Consider the following 12,639-nt stretch of genomic DNA (forward strand, 5'->3'; position numbering starts at 1 on the left):
AAGCCAAACATCCTCCTGCAGGATCCCGGCCACGTGTTCTCTTTCTGGTACCTCGCTTAGATGTCATGATGCAGACCTCTCGTTATAGGGACGCCCTGTGTTTCCTTTCAGGCTTCGTGGGGCCTCGAGGAGTCAAAGGTGCAGTAGGCCGCCCTGGCCTGGACGGACTCCCGGGTCCCTCCGGCCTGCCGGGGCCAGTCGGGCCTCCGGGAGACAGGGGCCTCCCTGGAGAAGTCTTGGGGGCCCAGCCCGGGCCCCGGGGAGACACCGGACTGCCTGGACACTCTGGGCTGAAGGGCCCCCCCGGAGAGAGAGGCCCTCCTGGATTCCGGGGTAAGTCACAGGGGCAGGGGGGCAGGGTCAGAAATCTCTGCTGGGGTTGGGTGAGAAGCCCAGTGCTGCATGCAGGACGCTGTGAGTCCTGCCGCTTCTCCTCCCCCTTAGTTCCAACGTTTCTTTAGAAGGTTTCAGAACAGGGTCGTCATGCTGTGTACAGGCCACCTTAGCTCTTCTGCGAGTACAGATTAGCCGACGTGCTCTCTTCCTAAGTTGGGTGGGGCGCAGCTTGGGGTCCTCCCTGCTGCTTTCAGCAGAATGTGTGCGGTTCTGCGAAGAAGACAGGAGCTGGCCATGCCCGGTGAGGGGTTGGGAGGGAGACAGAGATGAACTGGAACGCAGCTCAATCCGTGGGTGTAAAACTGATGGGTTTAAAAAAATGTAACGTTCACAACGTCATCGAAGCATGTTTAGCAAAGCGGGAAGATGCCTCTTGTCTGGTGAGTGAACAAGGCATCCAAGGCTTTGCGTACCCAGTTCATGCAGAACGGGCCCTGAGAACCCAGAATGCCTGGCTTTAATGCGATTGTGTTGCTGGAATGGGTGGGGTGACCACCAGGCCATTTGGGGTCCCCGTCAGAGAAGCATCAGCTGTTACGTATTGACTGTGCTGTCATCAGCCCAGCGCCCAAGCCCAGGCAGACAGGGGCTCCCTGTGTGGTGCAAGAGGTGACACTCCCCAACACCAGCCGTCAAACCAGTAGGCGTCCTTCACGTGAGACACTGAGGGACGAGCCCAGTTCTCGACGGGCAGCTGGACGCCCCACCCTCAGGAGCACGTGCCCGCCAGTCTCTCCTGCGATCCGACTGTAGAAACTGCCCTAGCTCTTTTACAGAAGGCTGCTTGTGGTAGATGTTTGAAGTGTAGCTGTTTCCCACAGACTTCAAAGAGTCTGAGCATAACGACACCAAACGGCAGCAGAGGAACTTCCGAGCCTGCGCGGCTTTCCCACGTTCAGCGTCACCTTGATGACCTGCCCTTTGGGAGAACATTGTGTCTGGCAAAAGCTCTGACTTCCAAAGCATCAGTTTCGGGAAACTGTATCCATGTCTATTCGGCCGCCCCTGTCAGGAGCAGTGGGCAGACCTGGATGTTACTTACATAGCCATTTAACGTGCTTGTAAAGGGCATTTTATTTTTTTATATAAATTTTATTTATTCATTTATTTTTATTTTTGGCTGCGTTGGGTCTTCATTGCTGCGCGCGGGCTTTCTCTAGTTGCGGCGAGCGGGGGCTACTCTTCGTTGCAGTGCGCGGGCTTCTCATTGCGGTGGCTTCTCTTGTTGTGGAGCATGGGCTCTAGGCATGTGGGCTTCAGGAGTTGTGGCTCGCAGGCTCAGTAGTTGTGGCGCACGGCCTGAGTTGCTCCACGGCATGTGGGATCTTCCCGGACCAGGGCTCGAACCCGTATCCCCTGCATTGGCAGGCGGATCCTTAACCACTGCACCACCAGGGAAGCCCCAAGAGTATTTTAACGTGGCGAAATGCTCAAAATATAATGTCAAGTGAAAAACCCTAGATTAAAACTGCACTTAAAACGAGGTGTCAGTTGTGCAAATATCTGCTTCTAGGTATAGTTACGGGAACAGAAAAGAGGCCAGCAGGACATATAACAAGATGTTAGTAACTGTCTCGGGGTGAGAGCATGAGTTACTTAGATCTTGTCATTTATACAGACTTCCTACCACCTGGAAAACCTGTTTTTATAGAACAGGTCTGAGGAGACAGATGTCGTTTGCAATGAACTGCATGGGGTTGACCTCACGGCTCTTGTCTCCATTCCTGCAGGAAGCCAGGGGATGCCGGGAATGCCGGGCCCGAAGGGTCAGCAGGGCTTCCCAGGACCTTCGGGCCAGCCGGGACTGCCCGGGCCACCAGGACAGCATGGCTACCCTGGAGCTCCTGGCCGGGAAGGGCCCTTGGGGCCGCCGGGCACCCCAGGTTTTGGAGGTAAGGATCCACCCTCCCATCAAGGAGTCGGGGCCTCACTGACAACGGAACCAGCACTGACCCCTTGGGGAATTCTCAGCTGTGCTCCAAGGAACCCCCCTCTCAAGAGCTGCAGGGGTTCGGAAAGTACCGTACATGGCATGGCTTAGAAGACAGGAATTTATTCTCTCACGGTCTGGAGGCTGGAAGTCCAAGATCAGGGTGTCCATAGGGCTGGTTTCTCCTGAGGCCTCTCTCCTTGGCGTGTAGACAGCCGTCTTCTCCCTGTGTCCTCACAGGGTCACCCCTCTGTGCGTGTCTGCATCCTAGTCTCTCTTTTGATAAGGACAACTGTCACACTGGGGTGGGACCCACTCTCATGACCTCATTTAACTAACTTCAATCACCTCTTTAAAGGCCCAGCTTTAGACACAGTCACGTTCCAAGGTACTGGGGTTAGGATGTCAACATTTGCCTTCTGCAGGGACACAGTTCAGCCCCAGACAGGTTCAGGACATGTATTTCATCAAACAGCCTGAGAAGTCTGCCCTTCCTTTGTACCTGTTGTGTATATTAGGGTTCTAGGTAAGATTTCATTAGGAAAACAGACTTCCCGCTGCAAAAGTTCAAAATCTGCTCTGCTTTGAAGAGGCAACGTGATTTGTTTCCTGAATGTGAAAAATTTGGAGAAGAAAGGAAAAACCCTCCTTCAGGAAAACCATGGGGCGAGGTGGGCGGGAGCAGGAAAGCACAGACACGAAACTGTAGACGTTTGCTCAGTGGAGCCCTTGCAGGGGGACCGAGCGCATCACAGAGCGGCTGGGAGGGGCCCAGACATCCATGAGGCAACGTCCAGGGTGACCCTAGTCTGTCGTTTGCCATAATCAGGTGACGGCTCTGTCCAGGACCGTAGCCGGTCCACACAAGGCACTGCCGTGCCCCACACAGGTCAGACATAAGCCAGATGCGTCCCCCAGGAGTGGCCTCGACCGCGTCCAGAACCTGGGGGCTCCACTCAGGGGGAGTGACACTGTGCCGCCCACTGGTTTCACCGTAACGGGCACCCTGGGCAGCGGGTTTGGGCCATCTGTACCAGTGTTCGCAAGGCCTTGCCTGTTCTCAGGCGTGGAGCACAGCATGGTGTGTACAGAATCCATGCCAGAGCCCTCCCTGATGGAGCCCACGGTTTAGGAGGGGATGGAATTACCCACGGGAAAGCTTGCGTTTGGCCGGGGCGAGCAGCAGGGTAACCAGACCGCGGGGCCCCGCGTTTGAGACCGCAGGGGAGCTGGTGGGCTAGAACAGCCTTGGGAGGAGGGGACGGGAGGGGCCGGGCGTGGAGGACGGGCCCTTCCTAGGAGGGACAGCCCCAGGAGACCGGCCGGGGGAGAGCGCATCATCTGAGGAGGGGGTGGGAGCCTAGACAGGGACATGGGGCCGGCGTTCAGAAGGCGTTGAATGCCAGCTAAGGGTGAGGGAGCCGTTGGGGGGTTTTAACAGAAGGGCTGAGCTTTGTCGGGGAGGCTGGGGAAGGGCAGGCCGGCAGCTGCTGACACCCTAACGAGATGAGGACGGCAGGTGTCGCAGGACCTCCCCTAGAACCTAACCCCAGCGGTGTCAGGAGGGCCGCCAGCCACGAGTAACTCCAGCCGTTCCAGCTCCGTGGCTTTGCGCCCGAGCGGAGAGAGTCTCATGTGACTCGTGTCCCGCGGGCTGGCCGCCGGCTGCCGGAGAAGAACCTCTTTAGAAAGGCCAGCCTGCGGCGTGCTGCACGCTCGAGTCACACCTTCAGACGCCCCTCTGTGGTTACACTTTCCCATTGTCCTTCCAAGACGTTTTTCTTACCAGAAGTTATTGTTATCGATGTCTCAGAAGTATCGTAGAGGTGTTTTCTCTGTGCAGTTTGTTCATCTTGTTTTATTCTTCCTTCCCCTTCCTGACAGGTCTGCCTGGAGACAGAGGGGAGCCAGGTGACACAGGCGTCCCTGGCCCCGTGGGCATGAAGGGCGTCTCCGGGGATAGAGGTGACCCTGGCTGGCAGGGTGAGAGAGGTCATCCCGGAAGCCCTGGATTCAAAGGAGTGGCCGGGATGCCTGGTGCCCCGGGCCCCAAAGGTGACTGCAGAACACGACCAGGGACCTAACCTGTGGGGCGCGGGTGGGACAGCTCTGCGGGAGGGCGCAGCCTCGCAACCCCAGGCTGCGTCGGGCCCTGGGGACCAGGCGATGCTGCCCAGGCTGGCTGTGACCGCTGTGCCCCCAAATGCCAGTTTATTAACTTCCCACGAGAGAGGGACTGTCCGAAGAGCGGGACTTGCTCTCTGCCAGGGGGCTGGTCTGTGGACAGGCCCCGGGAGTCGGGATTCAGATCCGGAGGCCGGGTGGTGAACGGAAACCGAAGCAAAGGGATAATGGCTGGTCCCCAGCGTAGGGTTCCCTGCTCGCGGGGGAGCCTAGTCCCCCCGAGGTGGGGCTCTCTGGCCCTTGACTGCAGCTGGAGACACCGTGCTGCCTTCTCCAGGGCCCTTTGCCAGGTTTCCACGCTGGGTGCAGTGTCAACATCACACCAAGTCCCAGGGCCCCTTTCCAACTGGTGGAAAGACCACGGACCCCGCGACTGCCAGTTTCCCCCTGTCTGTCCGCCTGCATTGGCCTTACGTCTTGTCCCCGGTGGCAGACGGGCTGACTCTGCCCCTCAGGCAGCAGACCAGTCCCTTAGCAAGTGCTGTCCCGAAAATCCTACCGACGTTAAGAATCTTAGCATCTCCTCACACACGTCGCAAGTGGGGCTGTCACCGTGGCAATGAGCCACGCCCAACCCCGCGCTTTTCTCATTCCCTCTGCAGGAGTTAAGGGTTCTCCCGGGATGGACGGCTTCCAAGGCTTGCTCGGGCTCAAGGGGAGATCCGGGCTTCCGGGAAACAAAGGAGAGACTGGATTTGTTGGAGTCCCCGGGCTGAAGGGCCTGGCTGGCGAGCCCGGTGTGAAAGGTACGTCACCTCTCGGCCAGGTTGAGACTCACTTTCACGGCGGCCTGACACTGCCTAGAACAATGTTCCAGCAACCCAAACACTAGACACTATTAAAAGAGAAGCCAACTCAGGAACTGGAGGGCTTCCTCCTTGCTTCAGTACGCTGGCCGTGTATAAGGAGGGAGTGACGCTAACCGAAGGGAACTTGAGAACGGAAATGAGGCAGCATTAAGAACCAAAAACATCCTAAGAAACCTATCCCACCATGAGTATTCCATGGTGCACACGAGGAAGTGAGGCCAGGGGAGAAGCGGAAGGTGAAGTCTGAAGGACAGAGCACCTTTGGCAACAGAGGGACACGGTAGTCCAGGTAGACGGCTACACCCCGTGCAAAGAGACGGTGACCCCCAGAAGCGAGCCTGGTCCAAGCCCTGGCCTGGGTGGGCAACCCAAGACCCCAGGTGGGAGATTCAGGAAGGGTGTTCCCAACGACCCACATTTTTTCATGACATTTGTTCAGACACCCTTATTCTCAAAGTATCGCCATGGTCTCTAAAACAACTGAATTAGTAATAACGAACGTTGATGGGGATGTAAAGACATGGGAACCCTCAGACCCTGCTGGAGGGAACATCCAGTGGTACAGCCAGGGTGGAAAATGTCAGCGGTTTCTTAGAAAGAAAAGCACAGAATGACCCGGAAAATCCACTCCTGGGTGTGCTGCGCCCAGGAGAACTGAAAACTGACATCCACACAGAAACTCATACACAGATTTCGTAGCAGCATGGTTCATTATAGCCCCGAATAGAAACAACGCAGGTATCCATCACGGATAAACAAGATGGGGCATAGCCACGTAAAGGAGTACTAGGCAGCAGTGAAAAGGAATTAGGCTCTGACACGTGCTACGACACGGATGAAACTTGAAAACACTGTGCCCCATGCTGTCTGCTTCCGTGTGTATGAAATGTCCAGAACAGACCTGTCTGCAGAGACAGAAAGTGGGTTAGTGGTTCCTATTGCTGGGGAAGGGGGGACAGAGGGGGTGACCGCTGATGGGCACAGGTTCTTTGGGGTGATGAACATGTTCTGAAGTCAGTAGTGGTCCCTCCGGCCAAGACATTCTGTGCCCCCCTCCCTCGAGGAGAGAAGGGTGGAGGAAGACGGGTGTTCCCATCACCTGGGCTCCCAGCTCGCAGCCTTGGGGGAGCTGTACCACCCACAGGTCAAGGGAATTACTGCATTCTGTTTCCTTCTAGGCAGCCGAGGGGACCCCGGCCCCCCCGGACCACCTCCCATCATCCTGCCGGGAATGAAAGACATCAAAGGAGAGAAAGGAGATGAAGGCCCCATGGGACTCAAAGGATACCTGGGCTTGAAAGGTGAGGCCCCGCCTGACCTCAGAGCCGGTGGCCTGGGGTCCCCTGCCTACCCCAGCCCCTCGCAGGTGCGAGAGTGGCAGAGACGCCCCAGCGCCCAGGCCACCTCCTGTGCTGCAGCCCTCCTGACACCCTGACGTCCGCGCCAGGGGCTGGCGGGTGGTCCTCGGGGGCCCGGGGGGGTGGAGCAGGGTCCCCCCAGAACTTCACACTCAGTCTCCCTGCAGGCCTTCCCGGAATGCCAGGGATCCCCGGGCTGTCAGGAGTCCCTGGGCTGCCGGGGAAACCAGGCTACGTCAAAGGAGTCAAAGGAGATACCGGATTCCCTGGCGTGCCCGGGTCACCAGGATTCCCCGGCGTGCCCGGCTCCCCCGGAATCTCAGGGTTTCCGGGCTTCACAGGCAGTAGGGTAAGTGGGCATCTTCTGTGAGTTCCTCTCCCCGTGGCCTGCTGGCCGAGCACTGCGGTCCACGGTCCCTGGGGGACAAGACTCAGTTCTGCCACTTACGGGCTGAACGACCCTGGGCAAGTCACTGAACCTCTCTATGCCTCAACGTCCTCGTCTCTCTAATGGGCAGTAACAGTACCCACCTCACAGGCTGCCATGAGGCTTGAACGGGCTCTTGAGATGGTACCCAACACGTTTGCCCGGGTAAGCCTGGCAGAGGGTAGGGCATAGTCAGCCATGATTATTACTACCACTGTCACGACCATGGTCTGTGTCATTGATGTTATTTATTTCATATTTCAATGAAACTGCCGTCATTACTGCTTTACAGTTTAATAAGAACAGGTGTGCGAACCAGCTTCCGCACTGAAAAACTGCAGGACTTTTTTACAAAATGATGACATCGCAAACCTTGAGAGTTGGTTTTAGCAGAACAGCTGGATACGCTGACCCTTCAAAATTGCAAACTTCACCAAGTCAGACAGAGAAAGAGAAATATCGTATGCTATCCATTATATGCGGAATCTAAAAAGAAATGATGAACTTACTTACAAAACAGAAGCAGACTCACAGACTTAGAGAACGGACTTATGGTTCCCGGGGGGAGGGGTTGGGGGGAGGGATAGTCAGGGAGTTTGGGATTGACATGTCCACACTGCTATATTTAAAATGGATAACCAGCAAGGACCTACTGTATAGCACAGGGAACTCTGCTCAACGTTATGTGGCAGCCTGGATGGGAGGGGAGTTTGGGGGAGAAAGGATACATGTACACGTATGGCTGAGTCACTTCGCTGTGCACCTGAATCTGTCACAGCATCAGGGTTTTTTAATAAATTTATTTATTTGTTTATTTTTGGCTGCATTGGGTCTTCGTTGCTGCGCGCAGGCTTTCTCTAGTTGCGGTGAGCAGGGGCTACTCTTCATTGCAGTGCGCGGGCTTCTCATTGCGGTGGCTTCTCTTGTTGAGGAGCACGGGCTCTAGGCGCACAGGCTCAGTAGTTGTGGCACGTGGGCTCAGTAGTTGTAGCACGCGGGCTCAGTAGTTGTGGCGCACGGGCTTAGTTGCTCTGTGGCATGCGGGATCTTCCGAGACCAGGGATCGAACCTGTGTCCCCTGCATTCTTAACCACTGCGCCACCGGGGAAACCCCTGTCACAGCATTGTTCATTGGCTATACTCCAATATAAAACAAAAAGTTTTTATAAAAAAATTACAAACTTCACGAACGGCCATGTAAGATGGTTTCATGTTTGGCTTTGCTCCAGGGCGACAAGGGAGCTCCGGGGAGAGTAGGCCTTCACGGCGAGATCGGCCCCATCGGTGACTTTGGTGAGTGTTGGTGGGAAGGTGAAAACAGGGCATCCCCGATCCAGGGCATCCCGGGCAGTGTGGGGACGTCAGGCCTGTGGGTGCTGTTAGTTACTTTGAAGCAAATTATTCTTATTAGGAAGGTAGCGTCATAGAAGTTGCTAAACTAACCACAGGAAGACCTGACTTCAGCCATCTTTTTTGCACCTAACAGGTGATATTGGAAACACTATAGACCTTCCAGGAAGTCCAGGCCTGAAGGGGGAAGGAGGCACCGCTGGAGCACCAGGTACCCGAGCGATTCTCCACCCCTTCATCTTCCGCAGCCTTGGCCCCTGGTCTGTCGTCACTCATGCTTGCCGACCGTAGCATTACTTAGTGAGCCCACGGTCACGATGTAGGGATGGTTTGAGGCCCTTAAGCCCGACGTGTAAGGAAGACTGGAATTTGTAATTAAATTGAGCCTAAGACGACGTCAGGAAACCTTTCTCTCCCTGAGAGGGAAGATGGAGAGAATCAACATTCAGTGGGTGGGAGGAGCTGCAGCCTCTAAAATGTACCACACGTGCCTGTTCTGTTGGGACACATCCTAGGGCGCGAAGCAAGTGACACAGTGACCAGAGCCCTTGCAAACTGTGAAAGGGGAGTGGAAGTCAGACCTCTCTACTGTGTAAGACAAGGGGCGGCCCCCCAGCCCTGTGTATGTCAGGGGGTGTCACGTGGCATGGCAGCTCACGCCCCCTTCTCTGAGCATCACTGAAGTTCAAGGTCAAAATTCCTGCTTGTGTCATATCCCATGGGACTTGGAATAGATGCCTCCTTCCTGGGATTTTAGCTTGGGAGACCCCACAGGTCTGCCTAGGGATGGCTCGGGTTGGGGGAAAGAGTCTGTCCGTGTGTTCGGCCAACAGGGAGGGTGCTGAGCTTTACTGAGAGAAAGAGCTAGAATGGAAAGGGGCATTCGGTCTAGCTTGAGAGTGGAGGGCCGTCACTTAGGAACAGGTAACCTCACCTATGAACTCCTCTGGGCTCCCTGTAGATCTACAGTTTGGTCTCCCGACGGCTTTATTCCCAGACACAAGGCTGCCCCAGCCCAGGAAATATGGTTGCTCCCCCTTGAACGTTTAGCTTTTAGTTAAACTGAAGCCCAGGAAGTGGAGCCTCCCACTGTGTCCGTCCCCAGGGGACTGTATCCTAGGCGCAGAGGGGCGGTGTCAGTTGTCAGCATCCTCGGGGGTGTTCCGTTCGCCTGAAGACAAGTGCAGTGTAAGAAGTGGGCTCGGCCACAGCGCTTGCCCCTGCAGCGTGGGCGGGAGGGGCCCGGGGCCCCGGGCAGGTGGCCTGCCAGTGGGAGGGCCCCGGGGACTGGGGGCTCTGGCCTGGTCCCTCTTCGGAGGATGAGAGACAGGCTGCACTGGACTCTGGGTCCAGGTGGAGGTGGTGGAGACCGTTTATGGAAGAAATAGGTAAATAGGGGTTTGGAGCAGATTTTAAAACACTAACGTAATCCATAGAAAACAAGCAGAACGTCTTAGGTGGTTTTCTTCAAGACCACGAGCACGTCGACAGTAGCTGTTCTGAGAAGAGCCTCAGAGATTTCAGGAGACACTGGCGAAAGTGACTGTGTAGAATCGGGGTGGTCTGAAGTTTCCAGAATCTTCCAGCGTCCCAGAAACACCAAAACCTGTGGCACAGAACAGTGTCACTGACGGGAAGGCCGCGCTTCTCTAAGTCCACCAATGAGCAGGGAAGCACCTGAGGGGCTCGTCTAAAAGGCAGATTCCGGGCCTGACCCAGACCTGAGAGGCTCAGACATCTCATGTCTTGACTAACCCCCCGGATTCCCCGGCACAGCACCCGTTAGAAACCACTCAGATAAGGGCTCAGGTGAGGGGTCTGTTGCCGCTTAACAAGACGCCCAGAATGTGGCGGCTTAGAGCACCCACCGCTGCTGTTATCTGACAGTTCCTGAGGCCAGGAATTCGGAAACAGGGTGGTTCTCGTGAGATTCCGGTCATGAGGTCGGGCGGGCTGCCTCATCTGAAGGCTAGACTGGGCCGGACCATCCACGTCCAAGGCGGCTCTCGGCGGGTGGCCTCAATTCCTCCCCGCGAGCTTGAGTGTCCTCATGCCGTGGCAGCTGGCTTCCTCCAGAGCGGGGACAGAGTGAAAGCAGTGATGATCTGTAGGAGCTGGGCTCGAGGTGGCACAGTGGCACGTCCACGGTGTCCTGGTGTTCACGCAGTTCAGCCCTACTCGGTGTGGGTGGAGCTCACAAGGGTGCGAATGCCAGGACGCAGACCGCTGGGTGCCAGCCTGGAGGCTGCGGACCACAGGCTCAGAGCAGGGAATTAGGTAGAAATTTAGTTGAGGAAGGCGCCGTCTAGATTTCCACCCCCACTCCCATTGGAAGCACCAGTGTGAAGGCAGCATCCTTTACCTGGTGCCCCCCTTGAACCCGACGAGCCTTAAGCCCCAGTGACACGACGGCTGTGGTTACAGGTCTAAAGGGATTCTTCGGAGAGAAAGGATCAGAGGGTGATGTCGGCTTCCCTGGGATCACCGGCCTGGCAGGAGTCCAGGGCCCTCCTGGACTTAAAGGGCAAACAGGTAAAATCCCAGGCCATACCACCTTCCCCCAGCCTGCCCTCCCTGGGCCCGGCTGGACGGTGCGGTGGCCAGTGAGGCCGAGTGCGGCCGGTCCCAAAACAAGGGCGGCCAGTTCTGCCCGTCTGCTTTCCCCCCGCGGTCGCAGGCGAGGCAGCTCCCTCCCACCTGTCCCTCCCTAGGTCCAGCCCAGCCCAGCTGTAGCGGAGGCACGGGGCCGATGGCCGTGTCTGTGCGGCCACCATCTGTCTCTGTACATGTTTAGACAGTTCCTGTGACGGCTGCCTTTCGTGCATTTCAACTGCAGAATTCACGGGGGATCCCGCGTTACATGAGTGAATTCGTTCTGTGCTTTTTTCTTGCTGCCGTTTTGCTCGCTGTTGCCCGGGATCTGTGAACACAGACAGGCTGATCCTCAAGGGGTCTCTGGTTCTCCCCAGGCTTCTATGTGCACGATGGAATGAGATTACGAATACACAAGCTGTTCTGTTTGGCCAGGCTGCGCTAACCCTGCTGAACTTGAATGCGGGGTCCAAGGCCACGTGGAAGGGAAGCTGGTTCTTTCCCGCAAAGTTCCTCCCCGAGGCAGGACCCGAGCTGGAGGCCACGAGGCCTCGGGGTTCCTGTGTCCCCCTGAAGGATGTGTCTGTCCCCCAGGCTTTCCAGGACTGACAGGGCTGCAGGGGCCTCAGGGAGAGCCGGGACGGGCGGGAGTGCCCGGCACCAAAGGAGACTACGGCTGGCCGGGGAGCCCAGGCCTACCAGGTAAGACCCCTCCCCTCTCTGCAGACACGAAGCAATGGCAACCTGCAAAGAGGCGTTTACTCCCCAGAACGATGAACAGAAACCTGCCGGGAGACCTCAGGGTGACTCTCAGTCAGCACCTGGGCGGTGCAGAGGCGGGACAGAGGGACAGATGCAAGGGTCCCCACTGAGCGAGGTCTGGTGCAGCCCTTGGGGGGCTTGGGGAGTTACTGGGCCCGGCCTTGACAGGCCTGGGTCAGGGGACAGGCCCTTGGACACTCTCCTGTCCAGAGTTCAGGGGGGCGCACCCCGACTCCACATTCACTGCCCGCATCACAGGAAGAACCGTCGCCTGCTTCCCAAGTCCCACTTTAGGCTGGTCCTCGGAAATCCAGAAGGGATGGAAATGATACCAGGCTGTTGGTTCCAGCACCGTTTTTATACGTACGGTGACTCACGGGTCAGGAAAAGAAACACACGGCACTGCCCAGTCCCCTTCTGGCTGTAACGAGTCTGTAAAAAGTCTCCATGAAACCAGTTTTTAGGTTAATGGTTCTCCTGGGTGACACAGAAGTGACTGACGTACATGTCACAGTATTTGCTGTACTTCCGGTTTGCCCAGCTTTCGAACACACTGGATGGGCGACCGTATCACAGCAGAAAAAAGCATCTGGTTATGTTAAGGGTCTCCCTCTGCTCCGCCATGGAATAACCACGAGGGTCCTCCACAGGTCTGCCCGGCCTCCGCGGCATCGGCGGATTACACGGCTTGCCAGGCACCAAAGGCGTCCCAGGATCCCCAGGTACCAGATGGCAGTGGGGCAGAGGACCGGGTGGGCCGTCAGGGACTTGGATGGGGGTCGGGGAGCTCAGGGAGCAGGGCGGGCTCCGTCCCTGAGGCCACGGGGACTC

General features: G+C 56.8%; 1 protein-coding gene across 2 annotated transcripts in view; it reads left to right on the forward strand.

Moving 5' to 3' along the window:
* Positions 1 to 12,639, forward strand: part of COL4A2 (collagen type IV alpha 2 chain) — a 177,364-nt gene that overhangs the window by 153,032 nt on the left and 11,693 nt on the right. For both annotated transcript variants that reach the window (XM_030856756.3, XM_060287724.2), the window contains exons 29-39: positions 112 to 333; positions 2,127 to 2,288; positions 4,211 to 4,381; positions 5,113 to 5,256; positions 6,498 to 6,620; positions 6,845 to 7,026; positions 8,334 to 8,397; positions 8,591 to 8,665; positions 10,879 to 10,986; positions 11,641 to 11,748; positions 12,459 to 12,530. In XM_030856756.3, coding sequence (XP_030712616.2) covers positions 112 to 333; positions 2,127 to 2,288; positions 4,211 to 4,381; positions 5,113 to 5,256; positions 6,498 to 6,620; positions 6,845 to 7,026; positions 8,334 to 8,397; positions 8,591 to 8,665; positions 10,879 to 10,986; positions 11,641 to 11,748; positions 12,459 to 12,530 — 1,431 coding nt within the window. The remainder of the gene's footprint in view (positions 1 to 111; positions 334 to 2,126; positions 2,289 to 4,210; positions 4,382 to 5,112; positions 5,257 to 6,497; positions 6,621 to 6,844; positions 7,027 to 8,333; positions 8,398 to 8,590; positions 8,666 to 10,878; positions 10,987 to 11,640; positions 11,749 to 12,458; positions 12,531 to 12,639) is intronic.

Source organism: Globicephala melas, chromosome 18 (assembly GCF_963455315.2).
Source record: "Globicephala melas chromosome 18, mGloMel1.2, whole genome shotgun sequence".
NCBI classification, from domain to species: domain Eukaryota; kingdom Metazoa; phylum Chordata; class Mammalia; order Artiodactyla; family Delphinidae; genus Globicephala; species Globicephala melas.